Here is a 26463-nt window from a genome sequence, read left to right on the forward strand (position 1 = left end):
ACGTCCTTATTCGAAACCGCGTTATTCGGGGGACTGCTGTATTACATAGGCATGCATATGTATTGATGATAACTACCATAGTGTTATAAAAGCTGAATTATGTTCCGAAGGCGAGTCTAATTCTAACTCAAATGACAAATGAGATGGTATAACAAAGGTTCCTTTCACCACTAGGTGGAATAAATCGTTTTTTTAATTAGGCCATTACAAATATTTTATAAAGTTTTGTCCTTCCGGTGTTCGGCCACTGAAGGGGGGGGGCGAAAAAAAACAAAGTGAATTTTTTAATCGAGCAAAAAAAACATGGATTTTAAGAATTTTTATTTAAGGTTTAAACGTGAAAACCGAATCTATTCTTGCTTATCATATACGTTATTATTTTCTATGTAAAAATATACGAAAAAAGACAAAAACGAAGGAAATTTTTTTTGGACGATTTTCGGAAATTCCATTGTTCGAATTTCCATTTCTGTTTCGTGCTAGAAGCGTTAATTCAACTCGGAGACTCATTTTTCGAGTTTTTCATACTGTAGAGCCCACAGACAATTGATTTTTTAAAAAGAAATTCGACTCATATCCTACAAATTATTTTTTTGCACCCCGATTTTTCAAGCCAATTGCCAAGGGGGGGGGGGGGGGGGGTGGTAACTTTAAATATGATTTGCAATGCCCTTATTTAAAAAAGCAAAAGTTCGTATCACCCCAATAGGTGAATTCGCGGTCACCTATATTGTATTATTAAACTTCTCCGAAGACACCATCCTTGAAAAATTACGCACTTTTTACCCAATTGCTAATGTCCGCGTTTTTTTCGAAATTTGACCACTGTGCAGCCTGATCCATAAAGGGTTAAAACGTCTGAAACACTCGTTTGGTTGTTCATATGACCTCAAATTGGGATTGTGCAACGTTTGGAGAAGATTTGGAATGAAATACCGTGCGTGCCAGCTGTAACGCTCTTCAACGACGATTGCGGCTGGTAATTAAAGAAAAGACAGAAAGATTAGAACTGTACTCATTCAAGACAAATGTTATGGATATATACTTTACACGAAATATACTCTAAATTAAAATTTAAGCAAGCGTCTTATTTTGTGACCATTTTCCTTACTGACAGTTATTATTGCTCACCCTGTAAATCTTGAGTGCAACATTTTCCACTAATATACATATTTGGGAACCTGAGCCTGAACATTGAACTTAAACCACAAAAGTGAATGTTATATCTATTTTGGCTTTAATTATATTACCCAATGCCCATTGCTAAATCGCACGCAACAAATGTTGACAAAGAGAATGTCTCACGATAGCAATGCGCATGCAAAAAAACCGAACTTATACTGTACAGAAATCGTTAACTTACCTAATTGTACTTTCTTTTCCCATTCCCGTTGCAGCCAGGACAGCCGTGACTCGTTCTCGTCCGGTTGGGACCTATCGAGTTCATGCGATAGCCACTACTGTGACCAGGGACACTATCACGGCTACGAGATGGGCGCCGGAACGTACGCTTCGATGATGGGCTCCGGTCCGGGACTGCTTCGACGGCGATACTCCGTACCAGAAATCATTATGCGAAAGTAAGTTGAATCGGACCTTCATTTTTTTCCTAAAATATCAATTTATGTTGACTCGATTTTAATTCGATTGACTTTGTTCATCTTATAACAGTAGCAAAAATACTACGGTCTCATAGCAAGCATCAAACAATTCCAGCGGAACGTGTTCTAATCGGTTGATTTCTTTGTTTTTTCCATTCTGACTGTTTCTCCCCCTCCCCGGTTACATTTCTTTCGACCTTCCCCATCGCAGGCATACCTTGGCCCAGCAGAAATCGTACGATGAGCCGCACGACACCAACCACAACAGCATTAGCATGAGCAACAAAAACTGCTACTACTCCTCGCCGTATCACAGTCCGACGCCGCCAACGCCACAGTTCCACCACCAGCAGCAGCAACAAGAAAGTCCGCATCGGCGAGGTGGGCCAATGACACGTGCTAGAAGCAGAGAATCCCCGGTACCCTGCCGTAAGCAGCCCGAATCGCCGCTGGCAGCTCCGGTTCTAGTTCACCGGAAATCGATTACGCGAGCGGCCAACAGCGTAGAGAGCGCACCGAGCAATAATGGGAACCATTTTCAGACGCTGGCTTCCACCGGGTCCGAGTCCAACTTGGCCACGATGGGCCAGCGGCAGGCGTCTTTAGGTGGTATTAGTCGTAGCCAAAAATGTAGTAGTGTTATTGGTATAAATAGTAGCACTAATAACAATAATAATAACTATATTGGTCCTGTCGGTAGCAATGGGGTGGTCAACGGGGTGGGTGCAGGTGCCCTGGGAGCGGGTTGCGTGCTGGGTGTGGGTGGTGCCGCTGCCGATTTTTCGATGAGAAAATCCACTCTGCTGCGAAGAATGTGGAGTAAAGAAATGCGACGTTACGACCGGTCCGGCAGTTGGTCACCACCGCTAAGACGGACGCCGCGACGTATCTACAGTATTGAGAGCATTATTCCGCCCGACGGGCTGGGTGGTGCTGGTAGTGGTGATGGCAGTGGCGCTAGCAGTGAGGGTGGTGGCAGCAGCAATATGACAACCTCGGCGACCTCCTGTAAGGAATGTGCGAAGTTGGAAAGTCAGTACGCTAACAGCGCTAGAGGTGGAAAGTTAACCGAAGAGTCTCCGAAAAGGCTGCGGCTGGTGACCTCCGTGAAAAATAATAACCTTCAGAAAGAGGTTGACGGCGGTAGAAATTTGCTGTCCAGTGAGGGTTTAGTGGATGACAGTGCGGCAGGTTCGAAGTCGGAGATTTCTGTTGGCAGCGGGACTACCAACTCCCCGATATTACCACGTAAGGAGGGAACAGTGAATGGCCGGAACAGGCGAAACTGCGTCTTCATGAATGGTTTATCGGATAATCCTACCAGTGCCGCCAATGACATTGAGCTAGACGAAGCGGATCTTTCCAGTAGTGCATCATCTGTGGTGTCCCAGGCGTGTGCCCTGCCAAATCGTTCGGCTGGCAACGCTGGCATTATCCTTGAAGGCAGCGAGGAAGGTACGTTAATCGATAACGAACCAGAGGTCGAACCCGACGACGAAGACGCCAGCAGTACGAATTTGAACGTGCAGGATAACGAAAGTGATCTCAGTGAGTTTCTGAAGGAAGAAGCATATGCCCGCACAGAGGATGCTGGCGAAACTCGTCGGGAAGCTGCTGCTCAGCGTGGGGGTGATCCTAATGTTGATGTATATCCTGGAGAACGTGCTGCGATTGCTGCTGGTGGTGCGCCACCAGGAGCTCGTGCTGTGAAGGTCAGTGAAAAACAATCGAATGGGGAGGAACACTTTCCGCTGAAGAAACAAATTGTGCGGCGTGGTAGCAACGCGAGTAGCAGTGCGCTAAGCATTTCCGGTGAAAGTACCGATAGTGAAAGTGTGACAAATGACACCAACGAGAAATGTGTGCGGGAAATGAAACAGTTGACAGCTCTCACGGGAGCTGATTATTTGAAGAAGGAAGAACAATTGGATGAGTACATTTCTAGTCTGTTGGTGGACAATTTAAACAATCTGCTCTGCACGAAAGAAGTGTACGCGAACAGTGCTGCCAAATGGACGACGACAACGAATGGTGACCAAACGAATAATAATCAGCCGCAAGAAAAGGGTCAGACTTTTGATGAAGGTGACAGCAAAATTGCGAATAGTAACGAAATGAAACAAAAACTGCCGGAGAAATATATTAACGGTGGTGGTGGAGTGGTTTGTAATTCACCGCCCGCACCGGGGAGTAAACACCAGCTCGGCAGGCAGCAGGATAAAGAGAACGAGAAAGAGAATGAAGATTGTGTGAATAATAATGCTTCGGAGGGTGGCGGCAAACTTGCAATCAATTATATACGTAAGAAAAATGGCGAAAAAATACACAATGCCAACGGTTTCTATTTGGTGCCGAAAAATGGTTCTCGAGAGTCGGATGGGCAGTCGGAAATAGATCTCAATGGAAAGTATTATTTCCCCGCGTACGGTTTGGAAACGGATCCATCGGATCACACGGACATTGCTTCGGAACCGGAGATGCAGATTATCGGCAAAATTGGGACGGGATCAACGTACCATGGGAATGCTAATCCGAGGTCGATCATAGTGTCCCGTATATCGGCTTTTCCCCGGACGGAATCGATGGAAGTTCAACCTTCGAACACCTCAGCGGAAGAAGAATTTGATGATCTACTGGGCAACAATGGTTCCGATTCGGACACTCCAAGCCTGGTCGACAGTTTGGATGAAGTCGAAATAACCCCACGAAGACGTCATGACCGGAAAAAGAATCAACATTCACCGGCATCGGTGGGCACGGTAGTAGCTGAAAGTGTGACTAAATCGGAAAATACACTCTCGGAAAAGTCACCGCGGCATGAAAAGGGAGAAGCTTTCTTCGTACCTATACAGGACACCAACGTGATAATCAACGAACACATTGTCGTTGCTGATACGATGCCGTTACTGATCAAGGAACGACTAAACAGCCGCCATCGATTGATGGTCTGGAAACGAGAACAGGAAAACCTCAAGCGCCATCGCAAAATGATGAGAATGATCGAGCAGAAAAAATTCTACGGAGAACCAGCGATCCAGGTCATCAGCACAATCGACCGAGCGCTAGGTCGTAAAGAAATCATTGCACCGGAAGACAAAAAACGTATTTTCGGCCAATCTTCCGGATCTTATGCCGCAAGACTACCGAAAACCAAAAAGAAAACCAGCGCTCTTCGAACAGAGCTGGGCTTGCTGGAATCCTACAAGATCGATGCCAGGGGAAATATGCAAATTCAAAATCCAGCTGGTGGAGGCGGCTCCAGTGGAAGTACGTCAAGCGCGAAGAAAGTCGCCAAAAGTCCCTGGGGCCAGGCTGCGGAAAGAAGACAAGCTCGTGCAACCGCGGAAGCACCACCAACAACGTCGACGAAATCCTCCGGCGGACAGTCGATCACAATGACAACAACAGCATCGTCCAGGACACCACGAAAAACAACCATCGAGTCGAGAAAAAAGCAAGCCCCAAAAGATATTCAACATATGACTCTCTACCAGCAAGCGGATTTAACACCGGATATCGAAGGTGGCCCAAGGCGAATGTATCAGAAGACGGAGATCCAAGAGGGAGATAAGCATATCGAAATCCTGGAGATTGTGGAATGTGGCGATAGTGCTCCTCGAGGTAGTGGTCCCCGACACCGGCAACGAGCAAAAAGTGCTGGAAATCGATCCGGTCACAAAAAATCACTCATTCCTATACCGATCTACCGATGGGGTCGGAACAGAAGGAGTAATTATTCCCGGGAAAGTAGCCCCCTTTCGACCGCCGGCGGTACACCGAAAGTCGATCGCATGATTGCTGATTACTTACTAGAGGCGCTATCGAATCCGGACGATGTAGGAGTAACATTCATCAAAACCCCAGAAGAGCTCAAAGACAAGGGCAAGCGTTCGCCGAACGTTCGGAAAAATAATCCCGCCAACAGTAGCACCCCGAAACGATCGGCCAACAGCGGAAAATACACCCAACGATTCGAAGTGATCCCCGAAGAGCGCAGCTCGGTTTCGGTTGGATCGTCTTCCGAAGAACTTTCCACCGGCAAAAAGAAACATTCGTCGCCGCGCCGGGTAAGCTTCGACGAGCATCATAAAATTCTCAATGTCGATGAGTTCGAACCGGGCAAGCTGGCGCCGAAAGTGGCCTCGGTATCCCCCCGGCCCTCACCGAAGCCATCGCCGAAGAAAGTGAACGCCACGACGTCGTCGGTTTCCGCATCGGCACCCTCACCCAAGGCACCTGCACTGAAAAAGAACACCACCATCAGCCGCGGAAAGGCGGCCATCCAGAGCGATGTGGTCGAGGAGAAGGGCTGGATCGGGTTCACCACCCAGCACGAGGATCTGGCCACTCCGGTCGGCGGCGACAAAGACGAAGGTATTTATTAGCGTACGTTCTTTGGTTGATTGCGATTTTCGTGTTGCTTAACTCTGTCATCATCGGTACCTACTGGTTTTCGGTTGAAATAAGCTTTCACATTTCCATGTTTATCCTCTCAAAAATGTTCAAAATATGCTAATCTTGCTCCTGATACTATTGCATTTAAAATTTTTAGGGTGCACTTTAAAGTTTGTGTGTTCTTTTGCATGCTTTCTTACTTTGCTTTGTAATGTAATCTCCCATTTACATATTTTGATTCCAGCGTAGCTATTCGGCACTGTGTGAAGTTGAAGCAGCTATAATAACCCACAAATTGCCACCGAAAATAATTACATTCTGTAGTATCCGTGTTTTATAATAAGAATGGTATCAAAAGGTTATCATCAAAAGGTTTACCCATTTCACACCTAAAATTTCGTATTCTACCGTTGACTGGGGGAACATAAAACATTTTCAAGCTCGCAAATGAGTGCTTGTTTTTTGTTTAAAATAGTACTGAAACCAATCTGATTTATTTATTCAATGAAGCATAAAATTTTAATTTTCGATTTGATTGAAGATCACCTTCAATCACGTTAAGATTCACCTCCAATCTATGCTCAAAAATTTTTTTAGGATTTTTAATTGAGTGATTAACAAAGTGAAAATAATACAAAATTCGTAACTAAAGTTTTGCAAATACTGCAAAAAGCTAGTAAAAATATGTGGACAACAAAACCTTGCGGTAATTGATCCATACTGTTACACACGTAAAATCAAGCCAGCAATAAGGAAGGTTAGCCCAAGTCACTCCAATCGAACGTAGGTTCCCAACGAGAGTCAATCGCTTTAGGACCATTGCCATGCGGTTCTTCTGTGTTACAGAAAACCTGCTGTGAGAATCGACGATCATCGTCACGAACCAGTCATGTTTTATAATCCATACGAACTGATTTTATTTTCAACTGCTTTATCCGGGCTTTACTACCATGTTGCCGGCCGATTATTTGCTTCCACTTCCTTCTTCCTCGTAGGTAAGCAACCATGCGTCGCAGTTCGATTATTCGTCCATATAGGCGCATGGTACCTACTTCTATTGAGGTGAAAATGAAACTTGTTGAATTAGCCAGAGGGGAATTTTTGAGTCCCAGTTTGACAAAAAGAAGCAGAATTGTTCAGAGATACTGTATTAACAGCTGAAAACCCGAAAATCTAAAGAATGTCAGGTATCATTCGGCTCACAAGGAAACAACACCATCGGTAACAGGCTTTGACTCAACCATATTATTTATGGTTGCTACCACATAGTGCAGTCCTGTCGATCCACAACTTCACTACCCATACAGGTGTAGCCTGAGCAACTTTTTTGAGAAAACTTTACTTAAAATTTGTATGAAAATACATTTTCACACATGTCAATGGAGACGCATGGTGCATGATAATAGTATTGAAGAACAGAAATAGCACAGCAAAATGTCTGGGATACCGATTTGATAACGCGACCAATGTTTCACAATCTTCACTTTTATCTACCTAAAATGGTTATTAACGCATTTCCCTGGTTCGACAGTGACCGCTGAAAGCGACGTCGACGGGCAGCAGCAAGTTGAGTCATCACGCAATGTGTCAAACGACTCGGTTCTGCTTGCACGCCGACTGTTTACGGAGGTTTCAATTAATTGGGCGCTCAGCTCCTTTGAATCAATGAAATCTCCAGGTCCGGATGGCATACTACCCATCTTCTTAAAAAAGCGGACGTGATTATAATGTCCGAGCACATCAACCTCTTTCGAGCCAGCTTTACGTTGGGACATATCCCGGCAAGCTAACGGAAAGTCAGGGTGGTGTTCATAGCTAAAGCAGGCAAAAAAGATAAAACCATGCCAAAAGTTTTCAGACCAATTAGTCTGACATCAATACTTCTCAAGTTGATGGAAAAAATCACGGATAATCACATCCGTAATGAGTTTTTAAAGAACTGCTCTCTGCATGGCAATCAACATGCATACCAACGCGGTGGATCTACAGAAACCGCACTGCACTGCCTAGTGACGCTGAATGAAAAGTCACTCCAATACCAGGAGACGGCACTTTGTGCTTTTCTTGACATTGAAGGCGCTTTCGACAACACGTCCTTCGATTCATTTAATACCAGTGTTGCGAAGCCCATACTCGTGTGGTCTAATTTTCTCACACACACGCGTACTCATTCGAACGAACGCGCCGGCATAAGCGTCCCTTTCGGACTCTCGCTCGTACTTATTCATGCATTGCGACGAGTTTTTGCGAGCGTGTGTTTAGCTGACAGCTACGGTCGTCACTCGTTCTTCGTTGCAGCCCAGGCTGCTGAACGCGATTACTCGCGGGGATTACCACTCCCGCCCGTGAGTAGAATCGATGGCGAGAAAGAAGGTGAAAAGAAAAAGTAATGCTTAACTTGTATACCAGTGCGCCACTATGCCTCACGGGCAGTTGATTTTTTACTTACTTACTTATGTGTCCATGTCCGCGGGTCCGGCGGAACAAAGGGATGAAATCAGAGATCTCCACTGCTGACGGTTACCCGCCATGGCTTTTACCTGTCGCCAGGACAGGTTCTCGTCTACGGCCCGGATGTCGTTGGCTAAGCTCCGTCGCCATGAGCCTCTGGATCTGCCTCTTCTACGCTGTCCTTGTGGATTCCAGTCGAGTACTGCTCTGCAAACCTCATTCGCTCCTTTCCTCAAGGTGTGTCCGATCCACTTCCACCTACGTTCACGAATTTCTGTGGCTATCGGCCGTTGATGACACCGACGATGGAGTTCCTCATTGGATATCCAGTTATCAGGCCACCAGGCACGAATGATGTATCGCAGGCACCGGTTAATGAATACCTGCAGTTTTTGTGTTGTCTCCGCTGAGACTCACCACGTTTCGCAGGCATACAACAGTACGGATATAACGTTTGAATTAAAGATTCGGGTTTTCGTACGTAGAGTGATCTGGTTTGAGCGCCAAATGTTTCGCAGACCTGCAAAGGCACCCCTGGCCTTCCTGATCCGTGTGGCAACTGTAAGACCTGCTGCCTGGGAGCTCTCGGAGAGGTCGTCTAATTTGCTCTGCATATCGTTTTGGCGTTGTGCGAGTAAGACAATGTCGTCGGCTAGGTCGAGGTCATTTAGCTGCTCCATCGTTAGAGGATTCCGAGGCAATCCTCGATTTGGTCTACTGTCAATTGCTCCAACTAATATCTCATCCATAACGATGAGAAACAGAAGCGGTGCTAAAATGCAGCCCAGTCTCACGCCAGCAATAACCCTTATGGGGTCGGACAAGACGCCGTCGTGCAAAACCTTGCACGAGAACGCCTCGTACTGAGCCTCAATGAGATGGACTAGCTTATCTGGAACTCCTCTACGCCTAAGTGCGCCCCAGATGTTTTCGTGATTGAGTCGGTCGAACGCCTTTTCGAAGTCAACGAACACCAGCAGAAGAGAGTCCTGGAATTCGTTGATCTGCTCCAATATAATGCGGAGCTTTGTGATATGGTCTACACATGATCGGCCAGCACGGAATCCAGCTTGCTGCCGCCGGAGAGTAGCATAGATCTTCTCCTGGATCCGATTGAGGATTACCTTACAGAGTACTTTGAGAGTAATACAGAGCAACGTGATGCCACGCCAGTTACCGCATTCCATTAGGTCTCCTTTCTTAGGGACTTTAACCAATATGCCCTGCATCCAGTCCACCGGAAAAGTTACGGTTTCCCAAATATTGCTGAAAAGCTGATGCATCATCTGGACTAACAAAGATGGGTCAGCTTTGAGCATTTCTGCTGAAATACGATCTATCCCTGGCGCTCTATTGGATTTCATACTCTTGATGGCTGCTACAATTTCATCCAGCGATGGTGCCTCCGAGTTCACGCGATTTATTCAACGAACTGTAGGCGTCGTACGCTGCTGGTTTTGTTAGTCTCTGACATTTGAAACTCGGAAGAGTTGTTCAAAATGTTCAGCCCATCGCTTGAGCTGTTCTGTACGGTCAGTCAATAGCTGACCAGCTCTGTCCTTTAGCGGCATCTTTGTATTCATCCTGGCACCACTAAGGCGGCGAGAAATTTCGTACAGCAAACGGATATCACCATTGGCGGCGGCGGTTTCTCTTTGTTCGGCTAGGGAGTTAGTCCAGGCTCTCTTGTCCCGCCTACAAGCACGCTTAACAGCCCTCTCCAGTTCGGCGTATCGTTGACGGGCAGCTGTCTTAGCCGATCTGGTCCGCGCTCGCTCAATGCCGACTTTCGTCTCTCTCCGCTCGTCGATCTTCCTCCAAGTTTCATCCGAAATCCACTCCCTCCGCCCGCTGCGCGCTTTGCCGAGCGTTTCATCACTGGTCGTGATGGAGGCGTTCTTGATCCCGGTCCATTGCTCGGTTCCACCAGGTGGCAACTCCGAGGCTCGACATTCAAGTTGTTCGACGGAGGCCCTTTTCACCTCAGAATTCTCCAATCGGCGGACGTCGTAGCGGCATCCAACTTTTTCCTTCCGTCGTTGGACACGTGCGACGCACAAACGTATCTCAGCGATAACAAGATGATGGTCGGATGCAATATCAACGCTGCGTTTGTTGCGTACATCAAGAAGGCTCTTCCTCCATTTCCGGCTGATGCAGATGTGGTCGATTTGGTTTTCTGTTCGGCCGTCGCGGGAAACCCACGTGACTTTATGTACTGGTCTATGGGGGAAGAGCGAGCCACCAAGGACCATGTCGTTATTACCACAGAATTCTGTAAACAGCTCCCCGTTTTCGCTCATCTCTCCTAGGCCATGGCGTCCCATGACGCGTTCAAGGTCCGCGTTGTTTGAGCCAATCTTCGCGTTGAAGTCGCCCAAGTGATTTTGGATGTCCTCCTTCGGGATTTTCTCAACCACGCTGTTTAGCTGGCTGTAAAAACTCGCTTTCTCCTGCAGGTCGGCAGCATCTGTTGGCGCATAGCACTGGATTGTCGTAAGGTTCCTAGCCCGTGTTCTGAATCTGGCAACAATTATTCGCTCATTTATCGGTTCCCACTTCATCAGGGCCGCATGTGCCCCTGGTCTCAGTAGAAATCCAACTGCTTTTCCTCGAGTAGCGTTTTCACCTCGTATGCTAGAGTAGAGCAAGACTTGACCGGATGGTGTCTTGTGTTCGCCAGTACCCGGCCAGCGGACCTCGCTCAGCCCCAGGATCTCAAACTTCAGGCGGCTAGCTTCCCTTGCAAGTTTAGCCAGCTTACCTTGCTGGGCAAGGGTCAGTATATTCCATGTTCCGATTCGTGTGCGTGTTTTCATGCTAAAGGTCGTTGCCAATAATCCACAGAGATTTCTTCTTTCGTTTTCGGTAACTTTTTTATGTTCTGGTACAGTAGGCTGTTAACCTAAGGTCCTTATCCCGCTGATGGGGCTGCCATCTTAATGTGGGCGGGAGCCACTGTGCCTCCTTTCCTGTTAACATACGACAACCGAAGTTGCGTGCCCCAGCCAGCACCTCGTTGAGTAGGAATAGGAGTTAATGAACAGAGGTTATGGAATGTACATGTTCACCCTTTGCCAGCCGGGCAGTTGATTGCTCAGGAGTTTTTTTACTCGCGAATAAGCTATGCAGAAAGACGATTTGGGGATGTGCATGGGCGAGTGTGTAGGTAGCAGAATGTCTACACACAGCAACGGTGGCTGTTTTGTTTAACGCTAGCGTCTGCGCCGTAAGCGTTAAATTCTATGCTTCTCATACTCACTCGCGTGAGAGTAGACAACATTTATTTATTTATTTTCTATTTGATGGGGCTTTCAACCGTTGCGTTGGTTGGTTCGCCCCAATGTAGACAACATTTTCCTCTCGCTCGATTCGCAACATTGATTAACACGGCTCTCCTTAATAACGGAACTGATCGGCTGACAATGAGCTGGATTCAAGCAATGTTGTCAAGCAGGGAAATCACATCCTCATTGGGAGATACGTCGATCACAATCTCAGCGATCAAAGGATGTCCTCAAGGAGGAGTTCTCTCCCTCTTGTTTTGATCACTGGTGGTTGAGGCACTCTTCCACAAGCTGTCACAGCATGGTTATGAGGTCATGGCGTATGCCGACGACGTAGTACTTATTGTCAGAGGTAAATTTGAAGCAGTGCTGTCTAGTCGTATACCAGGAGCTCTAAACAAAATAAAAAAAAATTACTTTCCCCTACCATCCCTTCATCAATTGTAGAAGCACCGTTTCAAAAAAGGTTCATAAACTTCACTTTCCAAAAAAATATCATGGATTTTAAATACCTTGTGGCGAAGCTATTCCCGATGTCTCACTGTTCCTGTTGTCTCATTGTTGACCACTCTTTCCCTACACATTTAAATAATCAATTTAACAAGAAAAATACACAATTTAGTATGAATACGATAACTGAATCAGTAAAAGAATTGTCCGAATTATATTGTTCTTATGTTATCAAATATCTGAACTCAGAGAACCTTGGTCTATCTCGTTTCATGTAAATTTTTAGGACAAAGGTGGCGAAATATGGGCCCGTCACCCTATTTACCGACTCTTTCGCCAAACTAGGTACACTCAAAAAATCAGCACGTCCAATTTGCGTGGAAACATAGGTAACTCTCAACCATCGCACTTTTCATGATACGCTCACGTAAATTGTTGGTAGCTTGCACTAACCGGTTTACGAGCGATCCCAGTAAATTTTATCAATTTTCCTATTAACTAGCACCTGAAGTCCACATAAATTGCTGTGCACAAGTTTACATGATTTTACACGTGGATGACATGTGTCGATTTTTTTAGAGTGTATGGTAACTTCCGTTCAGCAATTAACGTTTCGAATGTAAAACACTGTTCTCTGACTGGACAAAAACGTGGCGTGTACCACTTGGTTCGACTGCTAATTTGGGTCAAACTTCTACGGCGAATCACGGGGGGCCGGAGGGAAGAAGTTGAGGTGAAAAAACTCGCAAAATACTCCTCTGCACACCTCGGGGGGTGGAAAGGTCAGACGAAAACCACAAATTTTCATTAAAACTTGTGGCTTTCGTCAAACCGCTCCCAGCTTGCTGCTCCACGAATGGAATGCAGGTCAACGAGGATTCCGAATGTAAAATATGCTACTTTCGTGTTTGACATACACTTCGTATGCCACTAATCGCAGTAGCTTCCGACCGACGATTGTCTCATTTCGTGGGTTGCTTGGTTTTTGGGGCAGGTTTTTAATGTGCGGTTTTTATAGCGAGCTCACAATCGACAACCATTAGACGTTGTTAAGTGCTGATCCAGTTTGTGCTTTTGCATGCCGTAAAGCTTCGCTGTTTAATGTAGTTTTAGTTTTGAAGTTCTCTTACTTTAGTTTTGTTTTATTTTCACAGGTCTAACACTCTTTCGTGTTTTGCACTGTGCCGGTGCACTTCTGTTTCGTTTTCTACTTTCAGTATTATCGATTTTTTAACCTCAAAAGTTGAATTTACTGTCGTTAATAATTGCACATGTCATAACGTTTGCAGTTCGGGATTGCTGTTGTTGTTCTGTTTGCATACTTAATTTACGAGTTGTTGTTTTTAGTGTAGTTTGATGCCGTAAATCATACGTTACTCCTTTGTATTTCAGGGACGTACTAAATACATACAGATTGATTTCCAAGTTCTTGTTGTTGAATTGTAAAAAACTGACCCTGACCTCGTTTAACCGAGTGTGATAGCTGATATGTGTAGAAGTTGCATAATAAAGTTAGAATGTTTATTAGATTTGTTTGACTTTAAGTTTCCCACCAATCACAATCCTTGAATGCAAAACACTCATCACAATCATTTTCAGACGTTGACCATATTCCACTAGCAGAGCAGAAAGCACTGAATGCCAATGGCCACCATCATCATTTGCGTTTACCCGTCACTCCTAAGCATGATCGCAAAAGCATTGTAAAAACCATCACTACTGGCAACATTGCACGCCACGACAGTGGTAGCAAACCAATGCGGCACCAAGACACCAGTTCAATTTCCACCCGGCTTCAAACTGTCGATCATATTCGCCATCATCAAAGTGTAAACATCAGCGTAAATCATAGCGATTCTGTGCCAGTGGTGTCTGTCGATCACGTACGATCAACCGTAGCTACCGTCGGATCGAATAGTAGCTGCAACGGCACGGCTGGCTCCGAGAGCATTGTATCGATGTTCGGTCGATCAATGCGAAGTGGAACCGTTAACCATCTAGCGATCGCCACTGCAACTCCCCGTAAACTGACCAGCGGTGAATTTTCAGACGAATCATGCTTCACCGATAGTCTTAACGGAAAACCATCACCCAAACGACACAACGAGTTGACCAACTTTCGAGAACTGGCCATCCCAGTGCCACTGGAACAAGATTTGAAATCATCCCGACACGGAGGTCACAGTGTCAATGAGTTGAAATCTACGAACGAATCCGTTAAAGAGGTAAACGTAGCGAACTTTTGCGACTGTAGTGAATCATTATATCCCTATCGGCAGATCCGAGAAGAGAATGCTTGGCATGTTTACGAGACAGCCGACTGCAAAGTAATTCAATCGAAGATTGAATACTACGAAACATCAATTCATAGAACCCCATTGACGGAGAACCATTCTAATGTGTTCGGACATCTTGATGAACGGACTCCCGATTCTCTGCGAGCGGCCATTGTCAAGAACACTCTCGACAACCACGCCATTGTGCGCCATGAGCTAAAGCCAGATGATCGATCAAATCTTACATCGTCGGATACACTTGATAGTCACCATATCCCATTAATCCATGCGTACAGAACCACAACAATAGGCGAGGATCCCCCTAAAACAGCGGATACCTGCAGCAGTTGCTGCTTCTGCAATCCCGAGTTACACAAAAACTCTTGTAAACCCTCGGACAGTTGCTTCTACTGCCAGGCAAAAGCTCAAACGCCCAGTAAATTATTTCCCAATCCTCCCACTCCACCCAACATACAAATGTCACCCATACCGCCATCTCCGAAAACGCCAATAATGGAACTAACACCAACTCCGACTCTTCAGGAAATTTCTCTTCCTCCTAAGAAATTGCCTCAACCAGAAAAACCTCAAGAGAATCCAAAGCCCACGTCAACTTCACCGGAACTCGGCAAAAAACCTGCACCAGAAAAATCAAACCTTGGCGCACCACCACCAACCGACACCAATGGCAGTTCCGGTTCCACCTCAATCAATGGACTCTACACGGAAACAACCAAAAAGACTGACCATACCCACACGAAGACCAAAACGAAGGACTCCGATACCGTCAGTACAAAGTGTTCCACGACGAACGAGAAAATCAAACGCTCCTACGTGCCATCGACGGCGGACTCGGACAAACTGGAGGAACTTTCCAAAAAATCAACCCACAAAAAGTCCGAAACCTCCGTACTGAACCGACCGAAAAATGTCAACAATCTCAACCGAAGCGCTGCCACCGTGCACTCGGTGCAGAAAGAGGTAAAGAACGAACTCAAAACACCCATCAAGGTACTGCCGAAAACCGCCAAAGAGCTAAGCAACCGCAAGGAACGTGACAGAAAAATCGATTTGAATCTACCGCTGGAAAACCCCGTCAGTCATTCACCGCGCAAGAATGCCGAGAAAGCAAAAACGACGCTCGGTTTCGAGAACTTATCGAAACCTCTCGGTGGATCGACGCAAAGCTACGACGAAACGACGTCCTCGTCGAGCTCCACGGACAGCAGCCCGAACTCGAGTCCGTTCAAGAAATGCGCCGCTGCCCTGCCGCCGGCTGCGCGCTGGAAGCACAACAGCGAACGGAACCTGACGCAGCTAACGATGCAGAAGATCACAACGGCCAGCAAGTGGGGCAACAAGTGGCGAAAGGCCGCTCGCCAACACGAACACTCACCGGCACCGGAGCACGTTGGGCTAAGCCCAGCCCGGCGGATTCCGGTCAACGGGGACGAACCACCGGCCCCGTTGACAATGGATAGGATCAATGGAACCGGCATCATTACGGCGAGCTCCGCGATAACCGCCACGAGTACGACCAACGCTGCTACTGCTGCTGCTGCCGCGTCTATCGTTCCTAGCTTGGTCAGTGGAACCAGCCAGAGCATGGCGACCAATCAAGGTACAGTATAAAATAGGAAAGCCACTTTACATTTACATTTCATTGTTTAGTTGTCATTCTATATGCTGACGGTATTCGATCTAGTACAGTGGCACCTGCTTTGTTACGATTATTGCCGCCGCTTTTAGCAAATCACTGTTCTTTTCTGTACTTTTTGATGTTATATTCATTCATATTAGTTGAAAAATGATTTTTGTCGTCGAAATACTGGTGGATTTGTATGTGTTCAAGTAAATTTTACAAACCAGCAACCGAAGAGATTTTTTTCGTCGCTGACAAAAAAAAATAAATGCACCAAGGGATACTCCAACTTTATAACTCTTCTGTAATAGAGAAATTTCGGAGTAACAAACTAAAAAGTGTATGAATCAACGTGAAAGTTTGGATCAATTTTTAATTACTTCTACTACGTTAGTTCCAAACTTGCTAGTTGATTAGTGGATTCTGCTGGATGGCTCGTAAAATTTACAGTTATTTCTAAATGTTAATGGTCTTAATTTTTTTTGGCAGGCTGCTATTGAAATTTTCGATATTACCGGACGTTTGTTATTTCAATTCTTTATAGTGAACTACCGAAACCATCCGTTCCTATTTCCAGTCGTGAGCCACCTTTTGATTTCATGTTCCAATAGTTTTCATTAATATGCCAAGCATGGGCGTAGCGACGGGGGGGGTTTTGGGGGTTCACGCACGTTGAGTCTCTCTGTGCCGGTGTCGGTGGGGTTGTTGTATAGAACCGTTTTCCTTACGACGTGACTGGTTCACTGTAGTTCACCGACTTTCGCCAAATGTACGATGGCAATCTTCCCAAGCAGGGAAGGTTGTCCTTGATTCATGTACCTCCGCTGCTTTTCGCTTTCAGCTTGTACTTCGTCAAATGTCATCCGTAAAGGCGCATAAGTCCTCCGTGAGCATGGCCCATCGGTCTAATTGGGGGTTTGTACATTGTCAGGTTCCTAAGGTGGCTTATGCCTCTTAATCGCAGCGTTTAGCGAAGCTCAAAGTAGGCCCGTTGCACCTGCGTTGCAGTAGTAGTGCGCTTTACATGAGCAGAGCTAAATTTTTTGACAAGACATGCTTATCTCCTACTGAAATTTGGTCTGCTAATCCCGGGAAGGTTATCGGTTTCATAAACCATATTATACCTGACTGGGAATGTGGAATTGCATGGCACGTACGGTAAACAGGTATATACTACAAAAGTTCAAATTAATGGACAAAGTAGTCAAATCCCCTTCAAAAAAAGGCCCGTTACGCTTGAATATGTCGCTGGATGTCCTTATTTGTGCTGTTGTCCGCGGCTAACAGCTATCCTACATACACGAGCTCATCTACTACTTCTGGTTCGTCGCCGTCAACGATTACCGTCCGCGAAAAAAGCACGTTCGTCATTTGGTCCGCGTTAAATCAGACCAGACCGAATCGCAAAATTTAAAAGAATGAGTTAATGACAGCAAACGATCAAGAATTTTCTAATAATCTAATAATTTTCTATAATTACTCTAATAAGACTACATAAATGTTGCAAACAGCCAGTGTTATGAGATAATTTCGAACAATTGATAGCTACAAACCATTCAGAGCAGTAAATTTTGAACGCGTTTTTCTCGAAATAAGATTTTTTTTACTCGGCTCGGTCTGATTTAACGACGACCAATTATTGAGTTATTATCATTCCTGCATTTGGTCTTCAACGCGTTGATTTAAAGCCCAATCCTGCTAACCTTCAGTCTAGCATAGATGGCCTTCGTCGTGGCAAAGTTTCTGTCACCGGATTAGCCACCTGGCAAAGTCATCTGCTTAGCCAAGAAGTTTGCTACATTTACTGAGAATCAAACCTCTCTTTTCGAAATTTGATCGTCGGATCACCTTAAGAGCGATGTTGAGAATCATATAGGATAAGTTGTTCTTAAGCACCCTCGCTGCGTCTCGAAGAGACTCAGTTCTATGAACTTTAACAGCCTCTCCCAGCCGAGATTCGAGCATACAACGTACCTCAATGCCTGCTGGGAAGCCATAACTGTAACTTTGTTATTTAAGCTTGATTTTTTGTTTGATGAGCAAAGCAAAGCCGTGGGATTAAACGTCCTTCTAAGACTTGACCCTTCTTCAGCGACAGACTTCGCAGTCGGCTACTAGAGTACAGGACAGTTACGACAGGGCTAGTGTAAAAATCCTACTGACTTTATCTTGCAGCATCGTCTAGCCGAGATTCGAACATGCGACGACTGGCTTGTTAGACCAGCATCGTACCTCGAAACCAACTAAGCGGCATTTGTCTGAAGAAGAACACTCAATTTCAACCAAAATAGTTTCTAACTGAAAATAATTCCCCATTTCCTGAATAAACTGCTTACGGTTAGGCTATGTCAGATTTGTTCTTGTAAACCCCCCCCCCCCCCCTCCCAAGGAAATTTTCTGGCTACGCCCGTGATGCCAAGGTATTCGAATTCTTAGACGAAGATATATTACACTCTCTATCAGTCGCCATGTATTTCGTTTTGACCCAATCCTCAGAGCTTACCTTTTATTATGCGTTTAAGCCTCTTGCACAGTTTTGCGGTTAACACCGATGATAAAGCTGTCGTACGCAAAACCTAGAAATGTGTGAGACTTCGACATGATGGTTGCACTCCTCTGTGCTTCAAATGGCAAATTCGATTATCCTTCATCTTACTTCAAGCCTCTGAGCTCGAAAGCGAGTCCAATATCTCAGGAGTTATTCTAACGTTTGACGTTGAACTATCAAGGAAGGTATGAATCCCGCTTCGTCAGAAAACTATGTTAAACCATAAGCCGTCATTTTTTTCCGCTCAACTTAATCGTACTTCGCTTTAAAGTCCATAAATGGATGGTGTGTCTGCAAATTTAATTCTCGGAATTTATCGTAGATAGGTTACAAGGTGAACCTTTAGCTATTGTTTATTTAAGCGTCTAGGGGGAATACCTGAAACGATAGGAAAGAAAACGAAAATTATTGATATTCTTTAATTCTACTAGCATGTTTAAGTTTAACCCTAAATACGTATTTTGGTTTCGACGTGAAACCTTCTTCAGTATCTAACTAACTTAGGCTGTCTGAATAAGCACCTCAGTGGACCTGAAACTGGACTTGAAATTGGACTTTACATTCGACTTAGTATTGGATTACAATTCGTTTTAAATTTAAACTTGGATTCGAACTTAAACTTGGACTTGAAATTGGAATTGAAATTAGACTTCGGGTCAATTTAGGCTTGAAACTTGGTCTCAAATAAATTTAGAAATTGGACTTTAATTGGACTTGAAAATTGGACTTGAATTTGAACTTTAAACTCGAATTGAAATCAGACATGCAATAATACTAGAAGCGGGACTTACAATTGGATATGCAATAGGACATAAATAGGTTTTGAAATAACACTTGACAATGTCAAGTAGACATTGATCCTAAAATCGGAACTGAAATAAATTGAAATAAACTAAAAGTTAAGGTGAAATTTTACTTGAAGCTGGACTTGAAAATTGTTCCAGCTTAATAGGACTTAAAATTTTACTTAAAAGCAGCTCGAAAAAAGAGTTAAACTCAAGTTAAAATTTTAAGTCAGAATTTTTAAATTTTACTTGAAATGACACACACTTGAAAAAGAACTTGAATGTGGCCGTGAACTGGGACCTAACATTGATCTCCAATTTGATTTGAATTGGAAACTGAAATTTGTGTTGGGATTAAACTTGTAATTAAATACACAATAGGACTTGAAATTTGACATGACATTGTACTTGAAACAGGGCTTAAAATTGGCCTTGAAATCGATATTAAATAAAGCTTGATATTGGACTTAAAATTAAACTTGATTTTTTGCTTGAAATTAAACATAGAATTAGACTTTACTTTGGCATGAAATTGGACTTAATTTTGAACGTGATTTTCAACTAAAGGTGAACTTTAAATTGAACTTAAAATTAAACTCAAAGTTGGACTTTAATTTGGACTTTAGATTCGACTTCAAAATAAACAGAAAACTAGACTTAAAATTGGCATAAAATTTGGCATGCGATTGGACTAAATTTTAGACTAATTAAGATTTGAAACTTTACTTCACAATTCGCATTGAACTTATTGAGAATGAGGAAAAAACTGGAATAAAAAAAAATGAATGAAAAACATGGCAAAATGGAAAGAAAAACGGGACAGAAATAGTGAAAAAAAACGAAATAGGTGAAAAAAGAGGCACAAATGGAGGACAGAAAAAGAAGGAGAACGGAAGAAAAAAGAAGAAACCCAAGAGAGAACAAATGATAAAGAAAACGAGAAAAATGAGGCCGAAACTGACGAAAACTAAGAAAAAATAGGATACAACACGAAGAGAAGAAAGAGAGAAAATGCGGAAGCAAGAGAAACTAGAACGGAAAAGAAGAAAATGAGGAGAAATGAGAAAAGAGGAAGCACTGACAAAACCGAAAAGGATTCAAAAAAAGACACTAAACAAAACAGGAAATGACAAAAAAACAAAAAAGGAAAAGAGGACATAAAAAAGAAAAAAACGAAAGAAAAGGAGGCGAACAGAAGGACGACGGAACGGAAAAAAGCGAGACAGAAAAGGCTAAAAAACGGGAGTTAAAAAGAGGGAAAACCAGACAAGAAAGAGAATGCGAAACAGAAAGCAGATGGAACCAAACGAAAAAAGAAAAAGTGGTCAAATGGAATATAAGAGTAAGAGAAAAAGATGACCTGAAAATGGACGAGAAACAGAACAAAAAACTGAAAATTAAATTGCACAACTGAAAATTTTCGAAGGAACCAAAGGAAAAAGTACCACGGGGAAAAAGAGGAAAACGGGAGACAAAAAGAAAAAAGGGAGTCAAAAATAGCATAAACGTGACAGAAAAGGAGGAACAGACAAAGACGAAAAATGAAAAAGAAAGGAAATAAAGAGTTAGAAAAGGACGAAAACTGGAAAAGAAAACACGGAAAACAGGAAAACTGACAAATAACAAGTGAACATGAGCTAAAACAGGGCTGAAAAACGCATTAAACATAGTGACAAACAGGATACAAAAAGAGGAAAACGGAAGGAAAAGCGAAGTGGAAGCAAAACTCGGTAAAAAAGAACGGTAAATAAAAGGAGAAAAAACGGCATAAACTTGAAAGAGAAGAAAGAAAAAACTACGAGAAAAAGAATTCCTGCCGGAAGAATGGAACAAACGAAAATGAGAAGAATGGCGCTAAACGGGAAAAAGAGGGCAAACTGGATGTAAAAGCAGAAATATGAGACAAAAAACGGAAAAATGGGACAGAAAAAAAGGAAATTTTTCAAGGAGCTGAAGAAAATTGTAAAACGGGAGAAAAACCGGACGATGAAAAAGGAAAAAAGAGAACCCAAAACAGAATAATCGTGTCATGAAAGCCGAAACACGTGAAGAAAAGAAAATAAGGAGTCAAAAACTGGAAATGAAAAAAAGCAAAAAGTTATGTGAACACGCGAAAAACGAGAAAGAAAACAACAAGAAACGAAGAAAAAACAGGATTGAAAATAAGAAAAAGTTGACAGTAAACGAAGAAAACCGGACCAACGAAACTGGAATTACGGGACAGCAAAAGTAAAAACGATAGGAATTGAGAAAAAACGGAAGAAAGAGAAAGAAAAATGAAACCAAAAACAAACAAAACACGGTACAGGAAAGGTACAGGAGAAAAAACGGCATAAAGAGTGAAAATCCGAGAGTGGAAAAAAGTAAAAACAGAACAGAACGCAAAAACGCAAGCATAAAGGCCCAGACACAATGAATACGGATTTTATTACGTTGCGGAAATTTGCCAGAAAACCCATGGAAAAACTGTCAAGTTGCCGCAACGTAGTAAAAGCCGTATTCATTGTGTCTGGGCCTTAAGTGTCACGTTTATGTCGAACGACGTTCGTCCAACGTCATACGAAAATTTTTTAATGAGGTAAAAAGTGTGAGAGAATGAGCCGAAAAATGACAATCCCAACTTTAAGTTAAACTTCGTATCTAATTTCGTGTTCATGTCCAATACCAAGTCTAATTAAAGTTCAATTTTAGGCTCAATTTCAAGTCAAATTTGAATTCTTATTTTAAGTTTATTTTCCAATGGAATTCCAAGTTTATTCTGAAGACCTGGCGTGCCAAGAACTTTCAAAAGCATGTTTTGGACAGAAACCATTTCCAAGTAATCGTAGGATAGCGGATAATCCATTTTGACCAGGTGCTTCTTCACCGTTTAGCCGGTTGCTCCGATCTCCCAGCCGCGGTACGATGAGGCGACCTTACGTCCTCATCTGCTTCTGCTGCACTTTACGATCGCGACACAGTCGGGCGGCCGAAGCCAGGTTTCCGTTTGACGCTCCTGCCTTTCTTCAGAAAAAAGAGGATCATGCGAATGCTGAATCGGCTGCATCCAGCAGACACGAAATGCCTCACGATGTCCAACTCCTTCGTCCTGGGGTGGCTCTTGCTGTATCAAGAATTCCTCGGTCGTGGGCTACTCGTCATCATTTCGGTCCTGGGCTACTCGTCATCAATTCGTTGCGCGTCTCGTCACACGCAAGTCAGTTTTAACCTGGCCGAGCCAGCTAGCTCGTTAGGCCCCTCTATTCCTGGCGTCGGTGGGGTTGATGAAGAGAACGGATTTCATTGCACAGTCGTTCGGCATCCTTGCGACGTGGCCGGCCCACCGTAGTCTCCCAATTTTCGCCAGGTGTACGATGGGGATCTCTCCAAGAAGTGCCTGTAGCTCGTGAGCCATACGCCTCCTCCACTCTCCGCTTTCCGTTTGTATTCCACCAACAATAGTCCACCTTAGCAACACCTTTCGTCCAAATACGACAAGTGCACGAATATCTTCCGTAAGCAAAGTTACTGTCTCAAGTCTGTAGAGGACTACCGGCCTAATTAGCGTATTGTTCATCGTCAGGTTTGTTCGACGGCGTAAGCTCCTTAATCGAAGCGTCTTGCGGAGGGGACAGTACGCTCGATGCGTCTTTGGATCTCCTAACTCGCATTATTGTCGGAGGTGATTGGAGATCCCACACACGAATTCCCAATACACGAATTCATCAACCACTTCCAGTTCATGGCCTTCAATAGCCACCGTCCGTGGAAGGTAAACGTTGCTTTTTCTAGAGCCTCTTCCTACCATATATTTGGTTTTCGACGCATTGATTTGTAATACTATCCTCCTAGCATCCGTTTTTAGCCTAACGTAGATTGCCTCCGCCATCCCAAGGTTTCTAGTAATGATGTCGAGGTCGTCTGCGAAGGCTAGGAGTTGGCTACTCTTGCTGAAAATCGTTCCTCTCGTTTTGATGCCCGCTCGCCGGATCTCACCTTCAATAGCGATATTGAATAACATACAGGACAGTCCATCCCCTTTCCGCAACCCTCTGCGCGATTCGAAAGGACTCGATTGTCCCTGAAACATCACTCACTCCAGAGTAGCTTTGATCAGCCGCATCAGTTTGTCCGGAAAACCGTACTCGTGCATTATCTGCCATAGCCGTTCGCGTTCAACTGTATCGTATGCTGCTCTAAAATTCACGAAAATATGATGCGTGGACTCGTTGTACTCTCGATATTTCTGGAAGATTTGTCGGAGAGTAAAAATTTGATCAGTAGTAGCACGGGCCCACCTGCCCTACGAATTCTCTGGCTATTGGGGATAGACGACGCAACAAAATCTGTAAGAGCACCTTGTAGGCGGCGTTGACCAACGTGATGCCACGATAATTGCGGCAATCTAGCCGGTCGCCCTTTTTGTAGATGGGACGGGGTACACCTTGCATCCACTCCTCCGGTAGTTTCTCCTCCTTCCAAATCCTAGAAATTATCCAATGAAGTGCCGTTGCTAGCGGTTCTTAGGCATTTTTGTATAGCTCAGTCGGTAGTCGGTACAAAAAAAATATTATTGTCGTCGAGGAGTGTGTCTGGTGCGTAGATTGATAGAACTGGGAGAATTGAACGAAATTGGATATTAGAATACTTAATATAAGGATGAGGTAATAGTTTAGTTAGTAAAACATTCGGATACCAAACGGAAAAACGTGGGTGCGAGCCGCACCTGCTATTGAACGACCCAATATATTTTTGGCTGAATCGAAATTTTCTAGTTCATCCAGTTTATCATTCTTCGCACTAGACAATTCCTCACTCCTATTATACCCGAGGGTCCACTATAGGTTGGTGAAATACGATCTAATTTCTACGGTAGAAAATTGCTATTCAAAGTGTCCAGCGACATTTCAGTCATTTGACAAGTCTTTTAATTTCTGATTATTATTAAATTTAATACAAAAATTCTCAACACCCACTTGATATGATTGTAAAAAAAAAGAATGTTCTTCGAACATCAAGTATTAAATCTCATGACAAATCGCACGCTGAATAACCGCTAACTCACATCAAATTTGTATTCTTATTCACAGGATGGACAGTGACGGTGGCCGGTAACTACAATCCGGACATGGCTCCGGACGTCGAGATGCGCTTGAGCTTTCCTAAGCAACCGACCTCTGCATCGACTGCTAAGCCCTTGGTCAGTGGGATGTCCGCCAGTGGCAAGCGCACCAACAACAGCACTAACAATTCCGCCATCTTGAATGGACACGACAGCAGCTATCAATCGAGCGGCAGCCGAAAGCAATACATCGAAGATGTGCACCAAATTCCAGGTCGCACTGGACAGAACTACGCCCTGCCGGAAAACGACAGCTACGGTGGTAGTCAAGGTACATCCCGCGCTGCTCTCCCGACTACGAATGGATTAAACCCGAAACGCTCACTGTCGCGATCCGATGGAATCGGTAATAATCATTTCTATGTGCGAAATTCAACATCAAATGACACCATTTCCGTGTTTTCAGCTGGCGGCAAAGAGCATCGTCTTCCCAATGTTGGCTCAATGAACAACGTTCCGGCAAGACAAAACCCGAAGAAGGCAGTCAAGGTATCTGAGAAGGTTAATAGTCAAACACGCAGTTCGAAGTGAAGCTCGTCAGCAAAACGAAAAAAAAAATCAATCTACGTCCGTCCAACAAAATCGTTTAAACTTTCAAAAATTCAAAACAATACATTTTCACAGAGACCAACTACTAGGTATGATCAAATAGGTAATTTGGCATATTGACCTTTCGTAATATTAATTGTGGACTGTGATTGAGATTGCTAAAGCGCGTGCATAACTATGTGATTGCCTGTATGTGAGCAGTGTTTTCTATCTACTAACAAAGGGTTAAAAAGTTTCATTACGCTTTCGCTTGCTTTTTATGACAAAAATCTAAATACCTACAAATCATCATCCATCTCCATCAAATTCAATTTCATGGAGAACCCCACTCTTACAAACTACTATACACGATTAATCAAACAAGGAAATCAATTCCTACGTAATTCTAAAACATGTACAAAATTAACAAAGAAAACGCTTGCCGCCGTTACATCACCATTTTTCGTGTAAATTTTCGCTTCGAACATTACAACACTCTTCGGAACGTGCTGCGTGTTTGCGCCTTAAACCGCCTTTTCGCTTATCATGTGTTATCCCACCGGTGAACCGCCGTTTCTATCCTGCACTTTTTCCTACTCCACTATTTTTAGCAAACCATGCAGTGTAGTGTCGTAACATCCGCCACCTCGAAAACGATTGCCAACAAATATCACATGCTCTCGCATCAGCAACAGTTACTGCACGAGCAAACCCGCTATCAGCCGCCTCATCATCTCAACACGTCTTCCTCACAACATCATCAGCAAGGCGCACCATCGACCACCGAACTGCTAGCCGGAGCCGGAGGTGGTGGTGGAATCCGTGGCTCCCGTCGCCAGCGCACCATGTCCATTCAATCACTGCATCATCAAGCTTCCACGCTACATCATGGTGGCGGGGCCGGTGGTGGTGGTGGTGGTGGCAAGTTCTCTTCATCCAACCTGCATCATCAGACAAGCTATCATGATCCATCATCGCTAGGCAATGGGTAATAAATCCAGTTTATTTTCAATGGTAGTATCATAAATCATGAAACATATTACGCTCACGAATAGTTCGACCATAATTATCGTTATTTATCGTACCTTGTCTAACAAGGATATCTAATTTTCGGTACAATGCTTGAATGACCTTTGTTCGTGTGTGCAAAAAATTGAGTAAATTAAAAATGTTACAAAAAGGTTGCCTTCTCCGTTTTTGCAGAACTAACGTGTATAACAACGGCTACCGGCGTGTTTCGCTCGAGAGCATCTACAGTGGGCCCCACCTGGACAACCTCTCGGTGATGGGTAACGCAATCGCACCGGAGCACAAACCTCGGGTACCAACCATGAGTGAACGAGATCTGAAACGAAAGCACCATCCGTGCTACGTGCGGACACAACCATACTTTTCGTAG

General features: G+C 44.2%; 1 protein-coding gene across 1 annotated transcript; it reads left to right on the top strand.

The window, feature by feature from the left end:
• The first annotated feature begins 1296 nt into the window (after positions 1-1296).
• On the top strand, positions 1297-26463 carry LOC128739701 (uncharacterized). The gene is made up of 7 exons (XM_053835199.1): positions 1297-1580; positions 1813-5975; positions 13784-16081; positions 24505-24882; positions 24943-25025; positions 25676-26052; positions 26268-26463. Exons 1-7 carry the CDS (start codon positions 1297-1299, stop codon positions 26461-26463), a joined length of 7779 nt encoding a protein of 2592 aa, XP_053691174.1.

The sequence above is a fragment of the Sabethes cyaneus genome, chromosome 3, assembly GCF_943734655.1.
Source record: "Sabethes cyaneus chromosome 3, idSabCyanKW18_F2, whole genome shotgun sequence".
NCBI lineage: Eukaryota > Metazoa > Arthropoda > Insecta > Diptera > Culicidae > Sabethes > Sabethes cyaneus.